Raw genomic sequence first — 21,738 nt, 5'->3', positions numbered from 1 at the left:
TATGATCATGACCTGAGCTGATGGCAGACACTTAACCCATGAGCCACCCAGGCTCCCCAGAAGTGATAAAATAGTTTAGAAGCTGGGATGTAGACTTGTCTTCCCTTTTTCTGTGGAATTAAAATAGCACTAGTGTATGGACCAAAAGATATAATTTAAATGTACCCTCAGTAAGATGGCAGAGATACCACGTTTTTAACACTAATTTTCCCATATTCTTCAGTAGACTTCTAGCTAAATCCTGGTTCGTTCTAAGCCTTTCAGGGTTTCGTGATACCATGGACTGTTTTTTATCATTAATTACCCTCTAACCCTGTGCTGTCCAGTTCATTGGGCACTAGCCATGTGGCTATTGAGCACTAGATAGAAGGCTTACAGCCCTGGGATCGAGGTGTGCTGTCATTATAAAATATATACTGGATTGTGAAAACTTGGTGCTTTAAAGAAAATGTAAAATATCCCATTAATAATTTTTATATTGATCACATGTTGAAAGACATCATTATGGAGATAATGGTTAAATAAAATATATTACTAGAATCAAGTTTCTTTTTACTTTTTTAGCATGGCTACTAGAACATTTTTAATTTCATTGGTAGCTCCAATTGTATTTCTCTTAGATAGTGCTGTCCTGGACTTGATTTAAAGGTTTTGTTCAGGGTTGCTGAGGTGGCTCAGTCAGTTAAGCATCCACCTCTTGATTTTGTCTCAAGTCACCATCTCAGGGTCATGAGATTGAACCCCACATTGGGCTCCTTGCTCAGCACAGAGTCTGCTTGAGATTCTGTCCCTCCCTTTCCTGCCAGCCCGCACCGACATGCTTGCTCACACATGTGTGCTCTCTCTCTCTCTCTCTGTCAAATATATAAGTAAATCCTTAAGAAAAAAAATAAAGGTTTTGTTTCAGTTCTTTTCATGCCTCTCCCCAGGAGTCCCACTACTCCTAATTTGCCTGCAGTTACCTCCTATGTGAATAAACACATGTAAAACTAACCCTGACCTTGAGATTTTTTTCTCGTGCATTACCTTCTCTCCTTATCATCACAGATGCGGTCTTGACAGCATGTGTTGGCCTGCTCCAATAGATTTTTTTGCCCCCAACTCCTATGGACTCCAAAGCCTTTCCTCTTTCTACTATGCCTCATGTGGAACGAAATTCCTCTGTTCTTGGATTATTTGAATATATCATTGTCTAGACTCTGATGTGATTCCCAGTTGCCTCTTTAATCATGGTAAAGGTCTCAGTGATGGGCTTTGATGTGTACACCTCCAGAGAGAGGTATATAGAATCCAGATTCTATATCTTATGAGGTCAAGGTTCCAGCTTTGCCTGTGGAAATCGGATGTCCTAGGTTTGAATCATGGTTTTCCTGGGACGATAGTAATACCGTCTTCTGGGGGTTACTGGGGAGAAAGACTATGCAAAGCGTGTAGCACAACACTTGATACGTTTAAGTATCTGTTCATTGTTAGCTATTACTGTTTACTCTCTTTGGAGCCATCATCTGGAATATTCTACCTTTTTCTTAAGGCAGTTTCATTTTTGCCATGGGTCCTGATTTGATCTCCGTAATGAAGACTTTGAGAATGACATAGGTGGATTATTGATAGGTTAGATCCTTGCACCAGGCCTTCCTACTTCGTGTCTTCCGTCTTGTCTCTGCTGATTTGATTGCTAATACCTCTTCCTAGGACTTTTCAATTTAATTGTTGTCTTGTAATTATGTAGATTAATGTAATCTTCCAGGAAGGACGGGCGGCACCTTCTATTTCCTGGGGAAGTTCCAGGTGTGTGTTTGTGGACATGCTCCCCACATTCCATGTGCTTTGCCAGTTTCATTGACCTATGGACCGCTTATCCTGGGTGGAATCCTGAGTGAGACTACCAGTCAGTGACATCTAAACCACCTTATTCCGAGTGCTCCCTTGTCTGTTTACAACCATCGTACTGAAACGACAGACCACTTGCTGCATCTTTGGTGTGGAAGGAGCCATTGTACTCACAGCCCTGCATAAAGGATTTCACCTTTGGCAGAATCCATTCTCCCATTTTGTCGCCTGCTGTGCTACTTTGATTACTAGGCAGCCAGCTGTAGGTTCTCCATACTTGGCTTCTTCTGGGGAGCCCTGGTTTCCTGTTCTTCTGACCACCCCTCTCCATTTTCCTCCTTTTCCTTCTGAGCCCCAGCCAGTTACCCACTGCCAGCATCTCTCTGCCTTCCACTCTGGTTTTTCCAGTGACGTTTCCACCTGTCAGTGTTGGTGGACCATTGTTCTGTGTCACCTTGATCTATTCTCCTTGTAGAAAGACAATTATAAGAAAGAAGAGAGACAGTCAGGAGCTATTTGGCATCGCTATTGGGAGAGAGGCCCTCAAATGCCTTACTTAAAAACAGCGGGGGAAGTGCAACTCTTGATCTTGCGAACATGAGTTCGAGTCCCACTTTGGATTATAGAGGTTACTTAAAATCCTTAAAAACAAAATAGTGAAAGTAGCAAGGGTACACAGAATTGAAGATGGAAATTGGGGTGCCTAATGTTCAAACTATTAGATATGTTGGCTTCCATTGTTTTCTCCTTGAACCAGGGGATTGTTGACTAAATGAAAGCAGTGCAGTCAGATGTTTTCAAGAGAATTGAGTGCATTCAACCAAGTATTGTTTTTTTCCTGCTTTCCTCCCACTATTCCTTGGTCACTGGTACTAAAAAAAGAGGAAAAAAAAAAGAGTAACTTTGAATTAGTTTTGGGTACAAATTCTACCAGCTAATTTCCAGGCCCTTTATGCTTCATTGATGTCCTCTATCTCTTATAGTTATAATCTTGACTGTTTGTCTAGCTAACTAGGTTTTTATCCCCCTCGAACCTAAAACTTACATTGCAAAGGTACATTAACCTCTACCTTTGAGTTTAGAAACTGGGAGAAGATGGCAAGTGATCCCTTTAACTTTTAAAGATGAAAAAAATAATAATTGAATGAACGTATCTCTCTGGTTAGATTTAGTTAGGTTGAGTAATTTGAAATTTCCAAAGTTGTGCTCTGTGGGAATTTTAAATCCTAAAAGTTATATTGTAAGAATTTGAAATTCTAAAAATATTCATGACATGAGCCTGGCTTAGGTTTGTTGAGCAAATGGTTATTATAAATGTCACCTCCAATAGACATTAGCAATTGAATACTAGGAATGTGCACTGAGACTGAGCCAGTGTGATTTACTGAAGCAAATTCAGTTCTGTGACTTGAAGTAAACTGTGTAAAAATCCTTGGCTCTGGTTCAGTATGTCCTGAAAGAAACTTCAAAATCTTTCATATTATCTGTGTATTTATGAAATCCTATTTCCTGCAGTTTGCACATGTAGTTCACAGCTAGAAGAAATCATATTGACTAGTCAGGTCAATGTCTGCAATCTTTTTTTTTTTTTCTCCTTTCTTTTTAACCTTCGCAAGATGAGTGTACACAGTTGCATTCCTACCAACTATACATTTTAACCCCCCACAGAAAATTCAAAGGAATTACCTAGATGAGGAGCCCATAGATGCAGGGAGAACTGCTTAACTCTGTGCAGGAAGGGAGCAGTGTTCCTTCTTTGGTGGAGGTAAAAGGAGGTTTGTGATAGTTAGATTGCATTTTGGGGTTGAATATCCTACCCTTACAGGGCAGTGCGGTCATTTAATTCAGTATTATTGAACTACGAGAATTCTTGACGACTGTATCAGTGCTCCTGATTTTTGAACATTGCATTTAGAAACTTTACTTTCTAATATTATTAAAAGAAAATTGGTACTTATTGGCACCACCTGTTGGCTAGAAAGGTGGGATGTGAACTTTTTGCGCACTGTTGAAATTCCCAAACTATTAAACCATGCTCTCTTTTTTATTCTTTCAAGGTTTTTTATTTTCAACTAAATTTCCTTCCAGAAAATTTGCATGAGTAGTACAAAGAATTCCTAATTTTTTTAAAGGTTAACATTTTACTACATTTGCTTTATCCGTGTCTCCGTATTTGATCGTGCTCTGTCTCTCTCTATAATCATTTATAGCATTACTGGATTGGTATAATTCTTCTTTTTTTTTTTTTTAAAGATTTTATTTATTTATTTGATAGAGATCCCAAGTAGGCAGAGAGGTGGGAGGGCAGGGAGCAGGCTCCCTCCTGAGCAGAGAGCCCGATGTGGGGCTCGATCCCAGGATCCTGAGATCATGACCTGAGCCGAAGGCAGAGGCTTTAACCCACTGAGCTACCCAGGCGCCCCTGAATTGGTATAATTCTTAAGTTTGCTTCAGTGCTTCTAATGTTTATAGATGTGTGTGTGTGTGTGTGTGTGTGTGTATACAGCATACATATAATACACACACACATATACAAATATAAATATATGTATCACACAAAAAACACATACATTTTCCCCCTGAACTGTTTGAGAATATTTTGCACTCATGATTCCTCTTTCCCTCTGCCTACTCCAGGACATGGCAACATAACCAAAGCACAATGATTACAATCAGGAAATTAACATGATGTAACTCTCGTATCTATAGATCTTACTCATATTTTGACAGTTTTCTCGACATCCTTTATGACAAAAGAAACCCAGACTGTATGACATGCATTTGTAATATCTTTTCAGTTTCCTTTAATCTAAACCATTCTCTTTTAATGACAGTAAACAAAAAAGAGTTCAAAATATGGTATTAAATTATGCTTTAGGTATTTTTAAAGCTTCATGCAGTATAAAAAAAATTATAAACTAATGGAAGTAGTGATTAGAGCTTGATTTTATTCTTCAAATTACTTATACTTTGCTAATCTAGATATAATCACTAGCAATAGTGATTGGAGGATTTGCTATGTAGAAAAAATTTGCAAGTTATAAAAGCAAGTATTTGAATAAAACAATTAGATGTTAAGTTATACTCCTATAGTATGTTCTCTGTGCATTTTTAAAAAATTGTTTTCAGCCAGTGGCTCACTATGTGCTTTGTGTTTTGAAAAAATTACAAGTTAATGATAATGATTATTATTATATACCAGTAAAAAAACAAACACCTTTTTAAACTTGATGGAATCCTTATGTATACCACTGAAGTGTTACCCAGAATCATAAGAACATTTTAAGGTTAAGATTCTCCTCTGTTAAGGAGGAAATGTGAATTTCCTCTGAATGGTCTCATCCACTCCTACAGTTACAGTTTGCACTGCCTGCCAGTGCAAACCTCCATCCCTCATTTCTGGTCAGTAAATTTCTTTTTTGGTTATGACTCACTGAAAGTAAACAGTTTCAGATGTCTCTTCTTTCTTTTAGTTTGATGTTCCATAGCTTATTATGTATTCCTTCGATCTTATTTTTGCTGTAACTCTTAGCCATGGGCTAACTACTTCTTTAAAGAAAGCATGAAAGTCTTCCCAAAACTTTGAAATGCCAATCTGTGGACTAGCAATTATAATTACATGAGTATTTGCACATATTTATACCTTTTGCATGATAGACCATAGGCATCCCAATCGATAGGGTTATCTAATCCGAGATCTCATGAAAATGATCATCAGAAGGTGAGCCTAGAGTCAGACTGTTTGATTATCCTCAGTGGTGCCAAAATCACATCCTCTATGAGTTAAGTTGATTTAGGAAATATTCAGCAATAGGCACATTCAAAAACTGAATAATATGGTGTGAAAGCCAGAAATAGAGGTGTGACTATTATGAAAGAAAATTTATTTTCTTTTACTTTATCTTTTTCTTCTCTCTCTCTCTCTTTTTTTTTTTTTTACTGCAAGTTGGCTTTGAAAGTATATCTGAAAGATGAGATACATCCACAAATTTGAGCATTGGCAACATTAATAATATAGGGTCTAGAATTTCAAGATGACAGTTGTTAAAGGACACTTGTCCTTTAGTAATCTGGTCCTGCTGAACAGAGCGTTTAAGCAACTAGGCCCCTCGATCATGTAATTCACCATTTAGTAGGCTTTTGGTGCTGTCACAGCTCTCATTTTATTTCTTTATCTAATCTGGCTTATTTTGACACTCTAGTATCTTCCTTGTGCTTCTGACTTTTGCTTCATTCAGTCATTTTCCAAGAGTGCTATTTCACTTGACAGCGCTCCTGCTAGACATATGGCTTCCTTTCTTTCCTCCACCCCAGCGACTGTGAGATCCTGTCTCTGACCTCTCTGTAAATACCTCCTTTAATCCCACAAAGGTTTTACTACTTGATGCAGCCAGGATCTACTCCTAAAAGTTCTCTCTGGCCTTGAGTTGGACCTACATTAGATGAAAGTTTTACTGTATTTATTTTAAAAGTCAGTTATCTTACAATGCCTGGGTGTCTCAGTTGGTTGAGTGTCTGACTCTTGATTTTGGCTCAGGTCATTATCTCAGGGTCATGAGATCGAACACCATGTCAAGCATGATGCTGGACATGAAGCTTGCTTAAGATTCTCTTTCCCTCTGCCCCTACCCCACTTGTGCATGTGCTCTCTCTCTCTCTCTCAGGAAAAAAATAATAATAATAATAATAAAAATAAAATAAAAATCCATTATCTTACCTTATAGACTCCACATATAATATTCTAGTACCCAAAGTAAAACTCTGTTGATTGATTTTGTAAAATCAAGCACATAGGAAGAAATAAAAGTAAATATTCTTTCTCTGATAATAATGAGGTCCGAAATGTTTTAGAAATAAGCAGGTTTTACTGAAGATGATTTTATGAAAGAATCTAGTAAAACCATCTTTTTCAGGTTTTGCTGCTACCTCATGATGTTAGTGATTTTGTACTTCAAGTTTAGAAGTCCTAACAATTGTTCCTACCTGCCCCACCCCCATAGCTCCTACCTCCCAAACACAATGTATGCAAATACTGTCAACAAATAGTGTTTTTAGGGGTGCCTTGGTGACTCAGTTAAGTGTCCAACTCTTGGTTTTGGCTTAGGTCATGATCTCATGGTCAGGCTCTGCACTCAGCAGGGTGTTTGCTTGAGGATTCTGCCCCTCTGCCTCTCCCCCACTTGCTCTCTCTCTCTTTCTCTAGAATAAGTAAATCTTTAAGAAAATAATGTTTTTAGAGTTTTACTGCAGAGGAGCAGCTTCAGGGGCTACATAGATGCAATCTAAGCTGAACCAGCTGTAACTGGTAAAGATCATATATTTAAATAAGATTTGAATGTTTTTCCAAGCATATATAGCATATAAAGAGATACTTATTCAAGAGTCAGACTAAATCTTGATAAAAGGAGAGTGAGTTGGAGACACTAGTGCCACAACCCACTTGCTCATTCCCACCTGACCTTTCTCCATATGATGGATGTTCTTCTCCAGGCACATGTGACTAAGAAGATGGGACTCCTTCTTCCCTGAACTCTCAGTCAGGGGATACCATTTCTGATTTGAGAGGTAAAGGCACCCAGCATTTTTCATCTCCCTTAGCTCTGAATTGCAGAGGCTAAATTTCTGGCAGAAGTGGCTGTGAGGTAGGGGGTCTCCCTTCTTCTGCCCAACCCCCACTTATGGGACAATGGCTCTGCCTGAGAAGCAGCAGGCCAAGAATACTGCGGCATCAGTTGCCTGTGCCCCAGCTTGCTCATTGGATGAAGGTACCACACAGAGAGCAGCAACTTGAGAACACTAGAGATTACTGCCCCAGTCTAGGCCCTTATCCATGAGGCAGAGGTGTCACTCTAAAGAATGGACCACTGTACCCATCTTCAACTCTGGAGCAATGGATCAAAGCTTTGGCTGGGGGGAGAGGCAGTTCATAAAGAGAAAAATTTCAGAAGTCCTCCTGAAAGGAAATGACTTTATTTGAAACAGAGTAGGGAGAAATTTGAATTCCTGAAAGTGGAGACTTGGGAAAAGGGTTTTTTAGTTTGTTTCGGGTTTTGTTTTTTTGTTGTTTGTTTGGGGTTTTTTGTTGTTGTTGTTTGTTTGTTTTTTAAAGAATGAAAGGTGCCTGAGTGGCTCAGTTGGTTAAGCAACTGCCTGCAGCTCAGGTCATGATCCTGGAGTCCTGGAATTGAGTCCTGCATTGGGCTCCCTCCCTCTGCTTCTCCCTCTGACCCTCCCCGCTCTAATGGTCTCTCTCTTTCTCTCAAATAAATAAATAAAATCTTTAAAAAAAAGAGTGAAAAAAAGCAAACAGAGCCTCAGAAAAAATATACCATCAAGTATACCAATATATACAAAATGGGAGTACCAGAAGGAGAGGAGAGAGAGGAGTAGGAAAAGTATTTGGAGACATACTGGCAGAAAACTTCCCAAATTCGATGAAAATCATTAATCTGTATATCCAAGTAGCAGTGACTTCAAGTATGGTAAACAGGAAGAGATCCATACTCAAACACATCATAGTAATAATGCAGAAAGACAAAGAATTTTTGAAAGCAGCAAGAGAAAAATTACTCATTGTACACAGGGGAATCCCAGGAAATAACTACTGACTTCTCATAAATACAGTAGCAGTCAGAAGGCAGTGATGACATTTTCAAAGATTTGAATGTTTAAAAAACAAGCAATATAAAACAACAACAACCCATTGAAGTGTCAGTCAAGAATCTTATATCCAGCAAAACTATCTTTCAAAATTCTAAGCAAAATAAAGACCAGACTGAAAACAAAGAGTTTTTTGCTAACAAATCTGCTTTGTAAGAAATATAAAGTTCTTCAGGCTGAAGGCAAGCGACGCAGAACATAATCCAAATCCTCATGAAAAATAACACCATTAGGGATACCTGGGTGGCTCAGTAGGTTAAGCATCTGCTTTCAGCTCCTGTCATAATCCCAGGATCCTGGGATTAAGTCCGGCATCAGGCTCTCTGCTTCTCCCTCTGCCTGTCACTCCCCCTACTTGTGCTCTCTCTCTCTCTCTTCCCATCTAACAAATAAATAAAAATAATACAATCAAAGGTCAATTATTCTTTTATAAAAGACAGTATAGATGGCTGTTTCTTCTCTTATCTTCCCAACTCCATACACAGTGACATTTTCTACAGTATCTCAGGTCAGACGCTCGGGAGTCTTCCATGATTCCTTGTTTTCCCTCATACCCCCACATCTAGGTTTTTTTTTTAACCACCTTTTCCCATCTCTGTTTTAACCATATCCGCATGGCCTCCATTATTTCCTGCCTTCATATCTCTAGTATCCTTTAATTGTGCTCATCAGTTCCACTCTTTATCTTTCCAGCCCATTTTGGCCAGATAACACTAAGAAAACTTTCTTAAAATGTAAATTGGATCATGTTTCCTTTATTTAAAATTCTCCAATGACTTCTTTTGCATTTAGAATAAGAATAATTAATTATGGCCTTCATTAATTATGGCTGCTTATTTTTCTGGCTTCCCCTGCACTATTAGGAATTTCCCTGTCTTCACAGGTCGGTGCACATTGACTACTTATATTTATCACTTATGTCTTTGTCAAATCTCTGGTAATTGAGTATTGCTCATGAAAGACAGATTTGTCCCCAAAGCCTCCATAGACCTTCATCATTCCAATATCCAGGAAATTTGTAGCACTTGGCTTAATCTAGTGGTAAGTGGACATGCCTATTGAAAGGAAAATCGTCTTTGAGTATGGCACTTAGAGAATGCTGAGCATTTTTCTGATGGAAGGTAATTTGTTGATATTCATGGTAGGGAGGAATAAGAACAGAAACAATGATATTATATAATGGTAGGGGCAGTGGTAGTTGTAGTAATAGCAGCCAACACTGTTGAACACTCCCTTTGTGCTAGATACCACCCAAAGTGTTTTATGGAGTTGGTATCATTATTATCTTGATTTTTACAGATACGGAAACCAGAGCACAGAGAAGTTAATATTTGACAGAGTCATGAAGCTGTATGTTATACTTCTTACACACTTAATCACAACATGTATTTATCAAATATATTTGTCATTTTTTAATTTTTGCATTGCTGTACAGTCACAGCTACATGTTATTTGGTTCACTGGTGGTAAAATGGCTGATCTAGTCTAAAATTAATTTTGCATGCTACTTATAAATCATGCTGTGCTTGGCATTTTTTATATAAAAGTGCAGAATTTCATGAATTTAAAAGGAGTCATCTTATGGAGTGAGTTAACTTCAATTCCTGTGAAATTGGAGCTACCAAATAATCAACCATGTTTGATTTAACAGATACGAAGCCTTTCTTTCCTGTACTACTGCTCTGTAAGGGGAGCTTTATCGTGAAAAATACATTATTTTGTGACACACTCTAGATTAATTAATGTCTATGCCTTTGTTCAAAATTAGATATCAAATCATTGTAATTGGCTCTTACACATCTAGGCAGATAAAAATGTTCGGTTTAATGATTACTCCTTTTAATAAGAGGAACAGTTCTCCCTTAGCGGTTTCAATTTTGGTACTTAGATTAAGGACTGGGAAAAAGTAACTGTAAAACATTATTGATACATTTTGTGAAATATAAGCTGATTCTTCAGCTTATATTCCTATTTTTTTTTTCCAAAAAATCTTCCCTGAACTTTCAAATTCCCTCAGTCAGTAATGCTTCCTTATTTTATTTTTTTTGTTTCCTTATTTTAATAGTCGTATCATACTCGTAACCCATTTTGCTTTACATTTTATTTGTATGTGTGTGTCTTATATTCAGTATGAGATTATCGTGTCCTTTGAGTAGGAACCCTGCCACATATATCCTTATATCCCACCTTCCACCCTCCTCTCAAGCTGAAAGTTACTGGTATGCCCAAAATGGGCAGTTTAAATTGTAGCAGTACTAAGCTAGTGTACAAATAAAATTTTATTTTTTAAATGTAATTAAAAACTTGTTATTTGAGTGTAGTTGATACCATATTATATTAGTTTCAGGCGTACAACACATAAAATTTTAGTTAGAAGTCCTAGCCCCAGAGATAGCAGGTATAAGGTGAGAACAGAGAAGTCAGCTGAAAAGGAAAAGAATAGAAACAAAAATACTGCTCTGTGAACACACCCTGTGTCATGAATGACCATTCCTGAAAGGATAGGGTAATCCTCAGATAATTGGAAAGGGTGAGTATTTGATGAGTCTCTCCTTTGTAGTGATGGGTAGTTTCCTCATCTTAATGCATTATTTCTTATTCTTCTGCTGACACCTTTATCCAACCTGTTGGTTTTTGTCGTTAAGGGACACAATAAAAATAGAATCTGGAGTTTCCTTGATGGAAAAATAAGTGGTATTGCTATGGCTTTTTGTGAGTTAGTGCCTGTGGATCACCCTTAATCATGTTTTTTGTTTTATTGAACGTATACCCATTCTTGAACGTTGCATGTTGAGTGTTGTGGGATATTTTTTTCTCTTTATTTATTTATTTATTTTTATGGGGAAAAAAATGATGATTTAGGAAGAGCCAAGTAAATTGTGGTGAAGCCCTCAGTTCAATCGGCCTTTCCAGTTCTTGACAATCTGTGAGCTTTTGGTTTGAAGAAAGCGAAGCACCTCAAAATGGCGGAACCTTCCTCTTTCCTCCAAACTGGTGTCACTCAGCAAGACAAAGGAAATCATTACACCTAGAGTTTTAATCTGTATCTTCTAAAGCTCCAGAATGAAAACTGCCAAACCTTCTAACCAAATTTTAGGACAGGTTTAACTCTTAAATACATGTCCCCAGCCCAATAGTGTTTTGTCTGATATCCCTCTGTCATTTCCTCCTTTCCTTCATTCATCTACAAGCTGGCTCTTCCCTGTTTTCCCCTAATTGGGTCCTCTCTTATTCTTTTGCATTCTCCGATCTCTGTGGCACTTACTGTTTAAAATACATTGATGTAGTTCTCTTTTCATGTTTACATATATCCTTCTCTAACACATACTATTTTTCTATCTTGAATTTTCTTTTTTAAAGATTTTATTTATTTATTTGACAGAGAGAGGGAGAGATCACAAGTAGGCAGAACAGCAGGCAGAGAGAGGGAGGAGCTGGCTCCCCGCTGAGCAGAGGGCCTGATGCGGGGCTCGATCCCAGGACCCCAAGATCATGACCTGAGCCGAAGGCAGAGGCCTTAACCCACTGAGCCACCTAGGTGCCCCTATCATGAACTTTCTTAAGCACTGTCTTTGACTGAATGCTTTTCTTTTTTCATTGTTTTATCTTCTGTTAGGTTTCAGCTTACATTAAAAAAAAAAAAAAGTCACTGATGGTTAAATGAATTCTGGCTCCCATAGGGCAAAACCAGAATTCTAGTCACTTTACTAGTCTTCCAGCCCCTACTCCGAATAGCATAATGTCTTTGCTTTTCATTACTAGTCAGTTCTTTTCTTCCTTTACATATGCCACAAAATGTTGATGGTGTCTTAGATCAGATCCTTTGATGAGAAGTCCTAGTGAATTGATCTTCACTTGCAAAAAAATTACAGGACCTCAGGAAGTTTGTTAAATCCATCTGATTCTGTATTTGAAAGCATCGTTTCTGGTATTCCAGATTTGAGCAGTGTTCTTCCCAAGAGGAGGGACTGTTCTTATGTACCATGTCTGGCACACACTGCTAGTCTACAAATATCAGCTCCTGATGATGTTAATGGTGATGGTGATGGTGTGGGTGAGTGTTTTGAAGGCAAAAGGACAGAAGTGGGTAGAGAACAGAAACACCAGTAATGAGGTGGGGGTAGTGGGAGAGCGTGAGTCAGGAAGAAATAGCTGCTAGGACAGATGGATTATAACACATGTTAGTTTGTCTTCATCATCCTGCCTCTGTATTTTAAAAGGAACCAATAGCACCACATTAAAGTATCCCAAAGCTGCACCGACTGTTTCACTGTCAAACCATCCAGACCACTTATACTCCCCTCTTTCATTCCTTGTGGGCACTGGTGGGCAGGGGCTCCTCCATTGTGTTACCTTCAGTCACCCAACTCAAATGGAGTGGGGGCAGGGAGAGGGATAAAGGAAAGGTAGGTAAAAACGGAATGAACATTTAATTAACATTCCTGAGTACCTGCCAAATTTAACCTAATTCTGATAATAACTCTTTTACACATTCTCCTGGACCCACACACTGAAAAGTATGAGGACATAATGATGCAGTCCTGTCCTTTCCTTCACCTCTTTAATCTTTGACGCTTGGGTATGCCCCATCTAGGTCAAATTTGATCCCCAGGAAAGGCTCCATCTTCTCTCTGACCTAATGCTTTTTTTTTTTTTTTTAAACAAATTTTCCTGATGTTTTAACCACTTTATTGAAAACCGAGCGAACTAACTAACAAGACACTGCTTTTGTTGTTATTTGTTCACTCTGTTGAGGGAGAACGAAGGGAAGATCCTAATGTAGATGTGTGCTAGATACACTTTGCATTTCTTTTTTATGCCAGCATGATTGTTGTCATTCTTATGGTTCATGTTTGAGATAGTATTGAAGTACTATAAATTATGAATGGGAAATGATAGCTTGCACGTGGTAAGTAATGATATAGAGAATCTTTGGAACACAGATTTATTATCCTCTTGAGTCCACCGTCCAAATACATTTTAAAATTGAGTTCATACTAGCTGTTTACTCAAAAAATACAGAAATATGGATTCAAAGGGATGTGTGCACCCTGATGTTTACAGCAATATCATCAGTAATACCCGAACTATGGTAAGACCCCAAATGTCCATTAACTGACAAATGGATAAAGAAGGTGTAGTATATTGATATACAATGAATATTCCTCAGTCATCAAAGAGAATGAAATCTTGCCATTTGCAAAGACATGGATGGAGCTCGATGTATTACACTAAGTGAAGTCCGTCAGTCAAAGACAAATACCGTGATCTCATTCATGTGTGACGCTCAAGGAGGAAAACAGATGAACATATGGGAAGGGGGAAGAGAAAAAAGGAGAGAGGGAAACAAGCCATAAGAGATTTTTAATCATAGAGAACAAACTGAGGGTTGATTGGGGGTGGGGGGAGGGTCTAGATGGGTGATGGAGATTAAGGAGGGCACTTGTGATGAGCACTGGGTGCTGTATGTAAGTGATGAACCACTGAATTCTACTCTAGAAACCAACATTGCACTGTATGGTAACTACCTAAAAATTTTCATTAAAAACAAATAATAAAATAGATAAGAAAAAAATTGAGTTCAGTTTAGTGATGACTGGAAGTTTTAAAAATAAGTCTGCTTTGATCGGCTTCATTTTCTATCACTAATGTAAGTAACGGACTTTCTTTTTGTTCTTTCTTGTTTAAAATAACAGAAGAAAAGCAAGAGGGAATTAAAAAACAGAAGTAGCCTCTCAGAAATACACAAATATATTCACAAAGATGACATTAATTTCCTTTCTGTACTTCTTTTGCCTGAGATTTGGGGAAAATAAGAAAAATTTATCATTCATCTTTTATATATCCCACTCTAAGGATGTCACTATAATTGGGGTTTAAAAAAAGATAATTTTACTACTTTACTAACTAAATACCCTTTTATTTGTCAAAGTGGCCTGTATCCTGCTAAATTCCTCTCAGAAAATAATGCCATTAGGAATTTCTAATGCACATAATATTAATATAATCTTGGTTTTGTTATAACTACCTTTGTTACTTAAGTTTTTTAAGACTTATTTGTTTGTTTGTTTTTTGAGAGGCGGAGAGTGTGTGCATGAGCAGGAGGAATGGCAGAGACAGAGCGAGAAAATCCCACGCAGACTCGTTGCCGAGCGCGGAGCCCTTTGCAGGGCTCAGTGTCATGATCCTGAGATCACAACCTAAGCCAAAACCAAGAATGGACACTTAGCCCAGCCAGGCACCCCTGTACCTTATGTTTTAAGAAATTCTCTATGAATATCCCTAAAATCCTTGAATTATTACATGACTTTATCGTTGTGTCTACTTTTATGGTGTTTAGTAAGTATTCATAGGTTTTATAGAGTTAAAGGAAATGAGAACTCCACTTTTGAGATCAGTGTCTTCAAGGGCCAGGTAGCCACTGACAGTTGCTGGCACGCGTGTTCGTGCAAGGACATTTCCTTCTGGCGGGGGTTGCTGGAGAAGAGGGTGTAGATGCTGCAACGAAACTTCCTCTTCTTGGTGTTCTGCTCAAGTTTTTTCTAGTCGCTATGAACCTCCTAAAACACAAGAAAACTCAGAGAGTCAAGTAGGAAAAATGTTTTCTAGAAATTATTCCTATAGATTTTAAAAAATTTTGTCTGCATAGTAACCTTTCATTTGAAACAATGCTATTATAGTTGCGGGCTTGTTGAAGCAAGTTCAGATTTCCATTCATGCTATTTCTGTCCTTCTATTTTTTACTCTGGTATCTCTCATTTATTTTAGGTTTAGCAGTTTCCCTACAGCTATTACATGGAGACATTGAACAAATCAGAAGAGAATACTCATCAGTATTTTCTCACGGAGTATCTATAACGAGGAAGTTGGGTTTCTCTAATATCATCATGCCTGGTAAGTGACTTGAGATGGACCAAAGGTTGACATATGCTTATTATGTCTGTGTTTGACACTTAAGAAATTTTCAGATAGTCAGATTTGAAGAGTTCCAATGGACCGTGCTAAAGAAGGAAATGAGGTATATGATAATAAAAAAGCAAAGATTTCTTAAAAAACAAAATCTTTACATTTTGATTATTTTGGGGTGAATAACTTAGAGGGCCATGCTACATTCTTTATGACCCTTAAGAAGAAGGAAAACTGGGGTAGGATCCAGAAAATATTTTACCCTTGGGTGGAGAATGTTAGTGAAGTCACTTAGGGGAAATCCTTACAGGTTTTGATACAAATAATTGTTGTGCAGCATTTCGCCCTTCTTGGAGGATTTTTCTAAGTTGTGTATATGTAAATAAGCAGCCATATGCAAATACATATGTATTTCTACACCTTTCCTACTTCCGCTTGAGATCTATTCAGATCTCTCCTAACAATCTGAAAGGACTCAAAAAAAGCATCTAATTTTAAGCGTTTAATGAGAGTCACGCTGTTCAAGTAAATGCCAAGTGGTAACATTTCTCCGTGCCCCACCTCCCACCCTCTACAACCAAGAGAAACGTAGACCAGATGAAATACTCTGAAATTGTTAACAATATTTTTAGAAACGAGATCAGGTAAATCTCTGGTTAAATCTCGTACGTGGAAGCAAGCGCGGGAAGTTGCATTGGACAAGGCTCCCAGCACAGCTGTGAGAGGGATGGTGAGGCCGCTGCGCATGAAGACCTCATGTGACGCAGAAATGACCAACATTGCCCTGTTGCAGCATCTCGTGATCTCTTCATGCAAATCTGTTCATGCAGGGAAGGCTCAGTAAGAGCCTGGAAATTTCCCGAGATGACCTGACCTGGCTTAGGGACCGGCTGTGTCTGAGCATCTCATGCTACTGTTGTTGAAAATGACTGTTTATAGAACTGTTTACTTGGTGGCCTGTTACTCAGTTGCTCTCACACCCCATCATTATTTCCTTCAGTTGCTATAAATAACTGGTATTTCCTTTGTAACAAAAAAAGAAAAAAATTTCATGCCACCAGGAAGCAAATTGATGGGCAAATCTAATATAAAAAACATATTTTCAAACAGAATGCAGACAGCTGCTGGAAGAATTCCTCAGCTTGGTCTCTGGGCAGTATCATTGACAAGTGGAAAAACACAAAGCAACATGACACTTCACCAGCTGAATAATGGTCTGGGATGTGCTGTGCTCATGTCCCTTTTGTCTGGCTTTAATGATGGAAATGAACTTCGAGTGGAAGAAGGCTTGCGTCTGTCCCTCTGCTGCACCACCGTGGAGTGGCGAGGTTCTCCCTGCTCAGGCAATCAGTCTCCTGGACCCCAGTCTGCCGTGCCGGGGATGCCAAGAGATTATTTTAAAGTACTTGCTTCTTTTTCTCTTCTTTTCCTTCTGTGGCTTCTTCATCTTCCAAATTAGAGGAAGAAGGGAAAGGCTCATGTGTTTACATAAATAGCCGACAGCAACTTTAAAACTCAGTGGAATTTTTTTGCACTGGCAAACAAGCACTCATTGTTCTGTCTCTCTTTATTTCAGAATGTTGACTTGTCAGTTGGTTCTCACTGGTGGCCATAATGCAGACTTGTGCAGAATTCTTCCGTGAGAAGGCATACTTTCGAGGCCAGGGTTGCACTGACCGTTTGCTGGCATGTTTTTTTTAAATTTTCCTTTCCCTTTCTAGACTCATCCTTCACAGTTGATTCGTGTTCTGAGAGGGGTCGGGACAGGGGAGGCCTGTGCTTGGACCAACGGTGCAGGCTCATCAACGTAGCTACCGAGTCTCTGCAGAAGGACTTATCTGTGGTCTTGACACTGACAGGAGCGTACACAAAACTCCTGTTGAGGATCATAGCATGTCATCGGTGCCAGACTCTTTCTGGAATGAGAAAAACACAGAAACTGAAACTCTGCCCTTGGTCTGGCTGCTGGAGGGGCATGTGTCTTGAGCTCTCATCTAGTATGAGGCGGTGATCTGGCCATGCACTTTCCAGCCACCATGACCCTTCCCCGTTGTTATGGGTCGGTCTTCCAGCACTTTGTTTCTTAGGGTGTCTAATTTTCAAAGAGGACAAGTCACTTCCTTTGAAGCTCTAACACTGCTCCCCACAAACCACGCAGCTCTGCCGGAAGTTCCATCCTTTGCTCTCTGAGCCCTTGACAGGGAGAGCAGCAAAAATATTTCAATCCCTTCTCTCCAGTAGAGCTATAATTAGAGCCACAAATGTAATTGTAACTTCTCTAGTAGACACTTTCAAGAGTGAGAAAGAGTAGAGATTAATTTTAATAATGTATTTTATTTGACCCACTACATTCAGAATATTACCATTTCAATAAATAATTCATGTAAAAAAATTCTTAATGAGTTATGGTACACTCTCTTCTTTAACCTCCATCCTTGAAGGCTGCGAAGTCTTGCCCATTGACAGCCCGTCTCTTTTCAGCCAAGTCACATTTCACGTACTTAGTCGCCACATGTGGCAGCGGTTATAGTATTGGACAGCCTGCCTCTAAATGTCTTAACAGACTGTACTGAATATCGGGAAGCACTGAGTTTCCATCCACTAGACATTCTGGAGCAAAGCTGGCTGATGTGTCTGGAATGTCATGGGAGATCAGGCTAAGCCCACCCCTTGCCCCGCCCCTGAAGATCCATTCTTATTCTGAGTTTATTGTTCTTTCTAGGTGAAATGGTCCTTGCTTTAATCATTGTCTCCCTACTTCATCTTCCCCATTTGTGCCGTGTTCCCTTGGAGGCTTGTTCCCCTGTACCAGCTGGTTAAACTCACTCTTTGTTAAGGAACCCTTAATTAAATCCTTCTGGTACATTCAGTCTTTCGTAGGAGGCCTGTGAAGCTCCTAACTCTGAAAGGAATTAAGTAAAAGTTGTGGAGTGTTAGAGGAGGGAGGGGTTGAGATTTTCTTTTAAGTATATTATTATTCTTTATCAGTCTCTGACAGAGACATTCATATCAACAGATACACAGCAGCATCTGAGATAAGGCTTCTTTTGGGGGAAGCAGGTGGGAGCCAGTATGATAGGATCTTCCTTAAAAATACATCCTAAGGAGTGCCTGGGTGGTTCAGTGGGTTAGGCCTCTGCCTTCTGCTCAGGTCATGATTTCAGGGTCCTGGGATCAAGCCCCCCATCAGGCTTTCTGCTTGGTGGGAAGCCTGCTTCCCCCCATCTCTCTGCCTGCCTCTCTGCTTGCCTCTCTGCTTACCTGTGATTTCTCTCTCTCTGTCAAATAAATAAAATCTTAAAAAAAAAATCCTAAATCTAACCAAACCTCACTATTCCTCCGTCCAAGTCACTGGGCCTCCATATCATATATGTGTAACCACTTGGCTGAGACCTAAACCCCACAATCATGCTAGGGGAGGGCATCATGGTCTTTCAACCAATGAATACCACAGTGATCTGAGAGAGGTGGAGGCTTAGAATCTTCCATGTTATCGCCGAGGTTGGGGTTCCAACCCCAAATCAGAATGAGGGAGGGTCTGCTGCCTCTAAAATGTTGAAGTCACAGGCCATTACTCAAGGGTGTAGGACTTACCTCAGGTGGCCTTACCAGAAATCCATGCCTCATCCTAGAGTGTGATGGACATCAGGGAGCCTCAGCCCATCCCTTCTGTCTTGACACAACACTGTTCTGTCAGGCCTACCGTGGGTGCTGTTGTAGTATTCGCTATCGTTTGTTTAATGTACAAGCAAAAATTAAAAATTTATGTCCCCCCAAAGTTCACCATCTTAATACCCTTCTAAAATAAAGCAAAACAAAAATGAGAATGACAGGAAAAAAAAAAAAAACAACAGAGAAGACATGAATAGATTTCACAGAAGTCCACTCTATGTGAGAACGCCAAAGTTTGGTTCTCAGCCCATCCGTAAATGTTTCCTTTCTGTGGTCTGCTTTGATACCCAGTTACATGTGATCTTGTCCCTGCCCCCCCCCCACCTGTGATTGTATCGTGAGGTGGTAGAATCTTGGGTACAGATGGCATATTGTATTAGTTTCTTAATGGCTGCTATTACAGATCACTACAGACGGGATGGCTGAAACACTCACAAAAATACTTTCTTCCAGTTCTGGAGATCAAAACTTTGTACAGGTCTTACTGGGCTAAAAGCAAACCCTATTAGCAGGGCTATATTTTTCCTGGTGACTGCAAGATAGAACTTAGTTCCTTGCCTTATCCAGCTTCTGGAGACTGCCCGCGCTTCTTGGGTCATGGCCCTAAATCATGCCAATGTCTGCTTCCCTCATCACATCCTCTTCTCTGATTCTGGCCCTCATGCCTCCCTCTCTCTCTTATAAAGACTCTTATAATTCTATTGAACCTATCCTGATAATCCAAGAAAATCTCCCCCATCTCAAGATCCTTACTTAATTAATCATAGCCACAGAGTCCCTTTTGTTGTGTAAGGTAACATATTCACAGATTCCCAGGATTAGGACCGGGACATCTTTTGGGAGTGCAGGGGGGTGTCATTTTTCTGCCTGCTGCACACGTGAAGGGTCATGCAGCCCAACCAGTGTATCCATTGCATGAATTTCTTCCTCGGGTTCCTGGTGATGGTTTTCTGGCACATACTTAAATATTGATAATGGCCGAGAACACACCATATCTCAGAATGACCTCTGTCGTGTTGGACCAGTTTCTCTACACCTTTTATCCATTGGGTTGTGTTTTTCTGCTTGCAACCTCAACATTTTTTAATTCAGTTAACTGTCTTGTCACCGTCATTCTTCCTCTGATGGGTTCTAAGCCCTTTCTCTGTATTATTAATGATCTGAATGATACTGCTCCTATCTGTCCCGGTTCTGTAAAGATGGTCTCTAGAACTGAAATCAGTACTTCAAGCTTGGGCTGAGCCATGCAGAATAGACTAGGACTCATCCCTTCCTTGCTTAAGGCACTGGTCTGGTGAAGAAAGTTGAATTGCACTAGATGATTTGATGGCCATTCTCACCCTGTTAAATTACACATTTTCATACTAAAAAATGATTTTATTTTAATATACATTGATGATATGTTGGACACATTTCTTAATTTCTACACATCTGTTTTCTTATTAATAAAATAGAAATAATAGGGCCTTCTTAAAATGTTGATGTGAAAGTTGAATGAGCTGTTGCCTTTATAGCACCTGGCAAAGTACCCAGCTCCCATCTATCTACTACCACGTCCTCATCATTAGTATGATCAAAGTTCTTAGTCTCAGACCCATGTTGACTTTTTTTTTTTTTAAAGATTTTATTTATTTATTTATTTGACAGAAAGCACAAGTAGACAGAGCGGCAGGCAGAGGGAGAGGGGTGATGAAGGCTCTCCATAGGGCAGGGAACCCAATCTAGGACTTTATCCCAGGACCCTTGGGATCATGACCTGAGCTGAAGGCAAATGCTCAATCCAGTGAGCCACCCAGGCACCGCCCCCCCCCCCATGTTGACTTGTTTTTGATGAAGGGACAGAAACTTTTCTTGTCCAGTTCCATAAATGTTAACAAACATCCAGCGCAGATTAAGGCCCCCTGATCAGCCCGTAGCTGAGAGCAGTGGTTTACTTGATGTGAGCTTACGCTACCGGGCTTTACACAGGGAGTTCACAGCTACTGGTAGAAGCCTCTTGGCTCTTGAGGTCAAGCCATAAATCAACCCCATTTGATGCAGTCACTGAACTCTTTTGTATTTGGTCCCACTGTTGTGACCTTACATTTTTTTCTGTCTACAGTGATATTTTCAGAAGCCCTCACATGGGCAGAACCTGTGGGCCTGCTGAACAGAAGAAAGTGTTCTGCCCATCAAATTTACAGAGTGTTAAATTTGAGAGGTGCAGGGTGTTAATAAACATTGTCAGGAAAGTAGTTTTTCGCACTAGTGCTGTGACTCCATTTCTTGCTCACTTTATGGTTGCTCTCTTCATTACCCAAGATGCTTTCTTAATGCCATTTGGGCTTATTAGTTTTCTCCAGAGCTGACCTCAAGTGTATTGATTTTAATTAGCACATGTTTCAACTGTTTCCTGCCGCCTATCTTGGCAAGGTGGGTACCTTGCGGTATTAGAACGCAGCAAGCCGCAGAATTCCTGGGGAGACGCATGTAGAATATCATTTGGGAGAAATGTTCTCCTTGCTCTGTGTTCTCTTTTCAGACACATCCTACTTGAGTCTAAAAGGTTTGCAAGAGAAAAAGGCGTTGCACATTTATGAATGTGTGTATTTCTGAAGTTCTTCTCTAAGTCAGAGACACAGCCTAACATAACAAAGTAGTCTTCTTGTCCCTCCTACCCCTATTTTAATA

At 39.5% G+C, this 21,738-nt stretch overlaps 1 protein-coding gene across 3 annotated transcripts in view; it reads left to right on the top strand.

The window, feature by feature from the left end:
- Window positions 1–21,738, top strand: part of DOCK4 (dedicator of cytokinesis 4) — a 437,391-nt gene that overhangs the window by 245,261 nt on the left and 170,392 nt on the right. For all 3 annotated transcript variants that reach the window (XM_004741945.3, XM_004741944.3, XM_004741943.3), the window contains exon 13: window positions 15,259–15,384. In XM_004741945.3, the coding sequence (XP_004742002.2) occupies window positions 15,259–15,384 (126 nt within the window). The remainder of the gene's footprint in view (window positions 1–15,258; window positions 15,385–21,738) is intronic.

Source organism: Mustela putorius, unplaced genomic scaffold, assembly GCF_011764305.1.
Source record: "Mustela putorius furo isolate JIRA1106 unplaced genomic scaffold, ASM1176430v1.1 tig00003845_pilon_pilon_pilon, whole genome shotgun sequence".
In the NCBI taxonomy this organism is placed as follows: Eukaryota; Metazoa; Chordata; class Mammalia; order Carnivora; family Mustelidae; genus Mustela; species Mustela putorius.
This window is presented reverse-complemented; position numbering and strand designations above follow the sequence as displayed.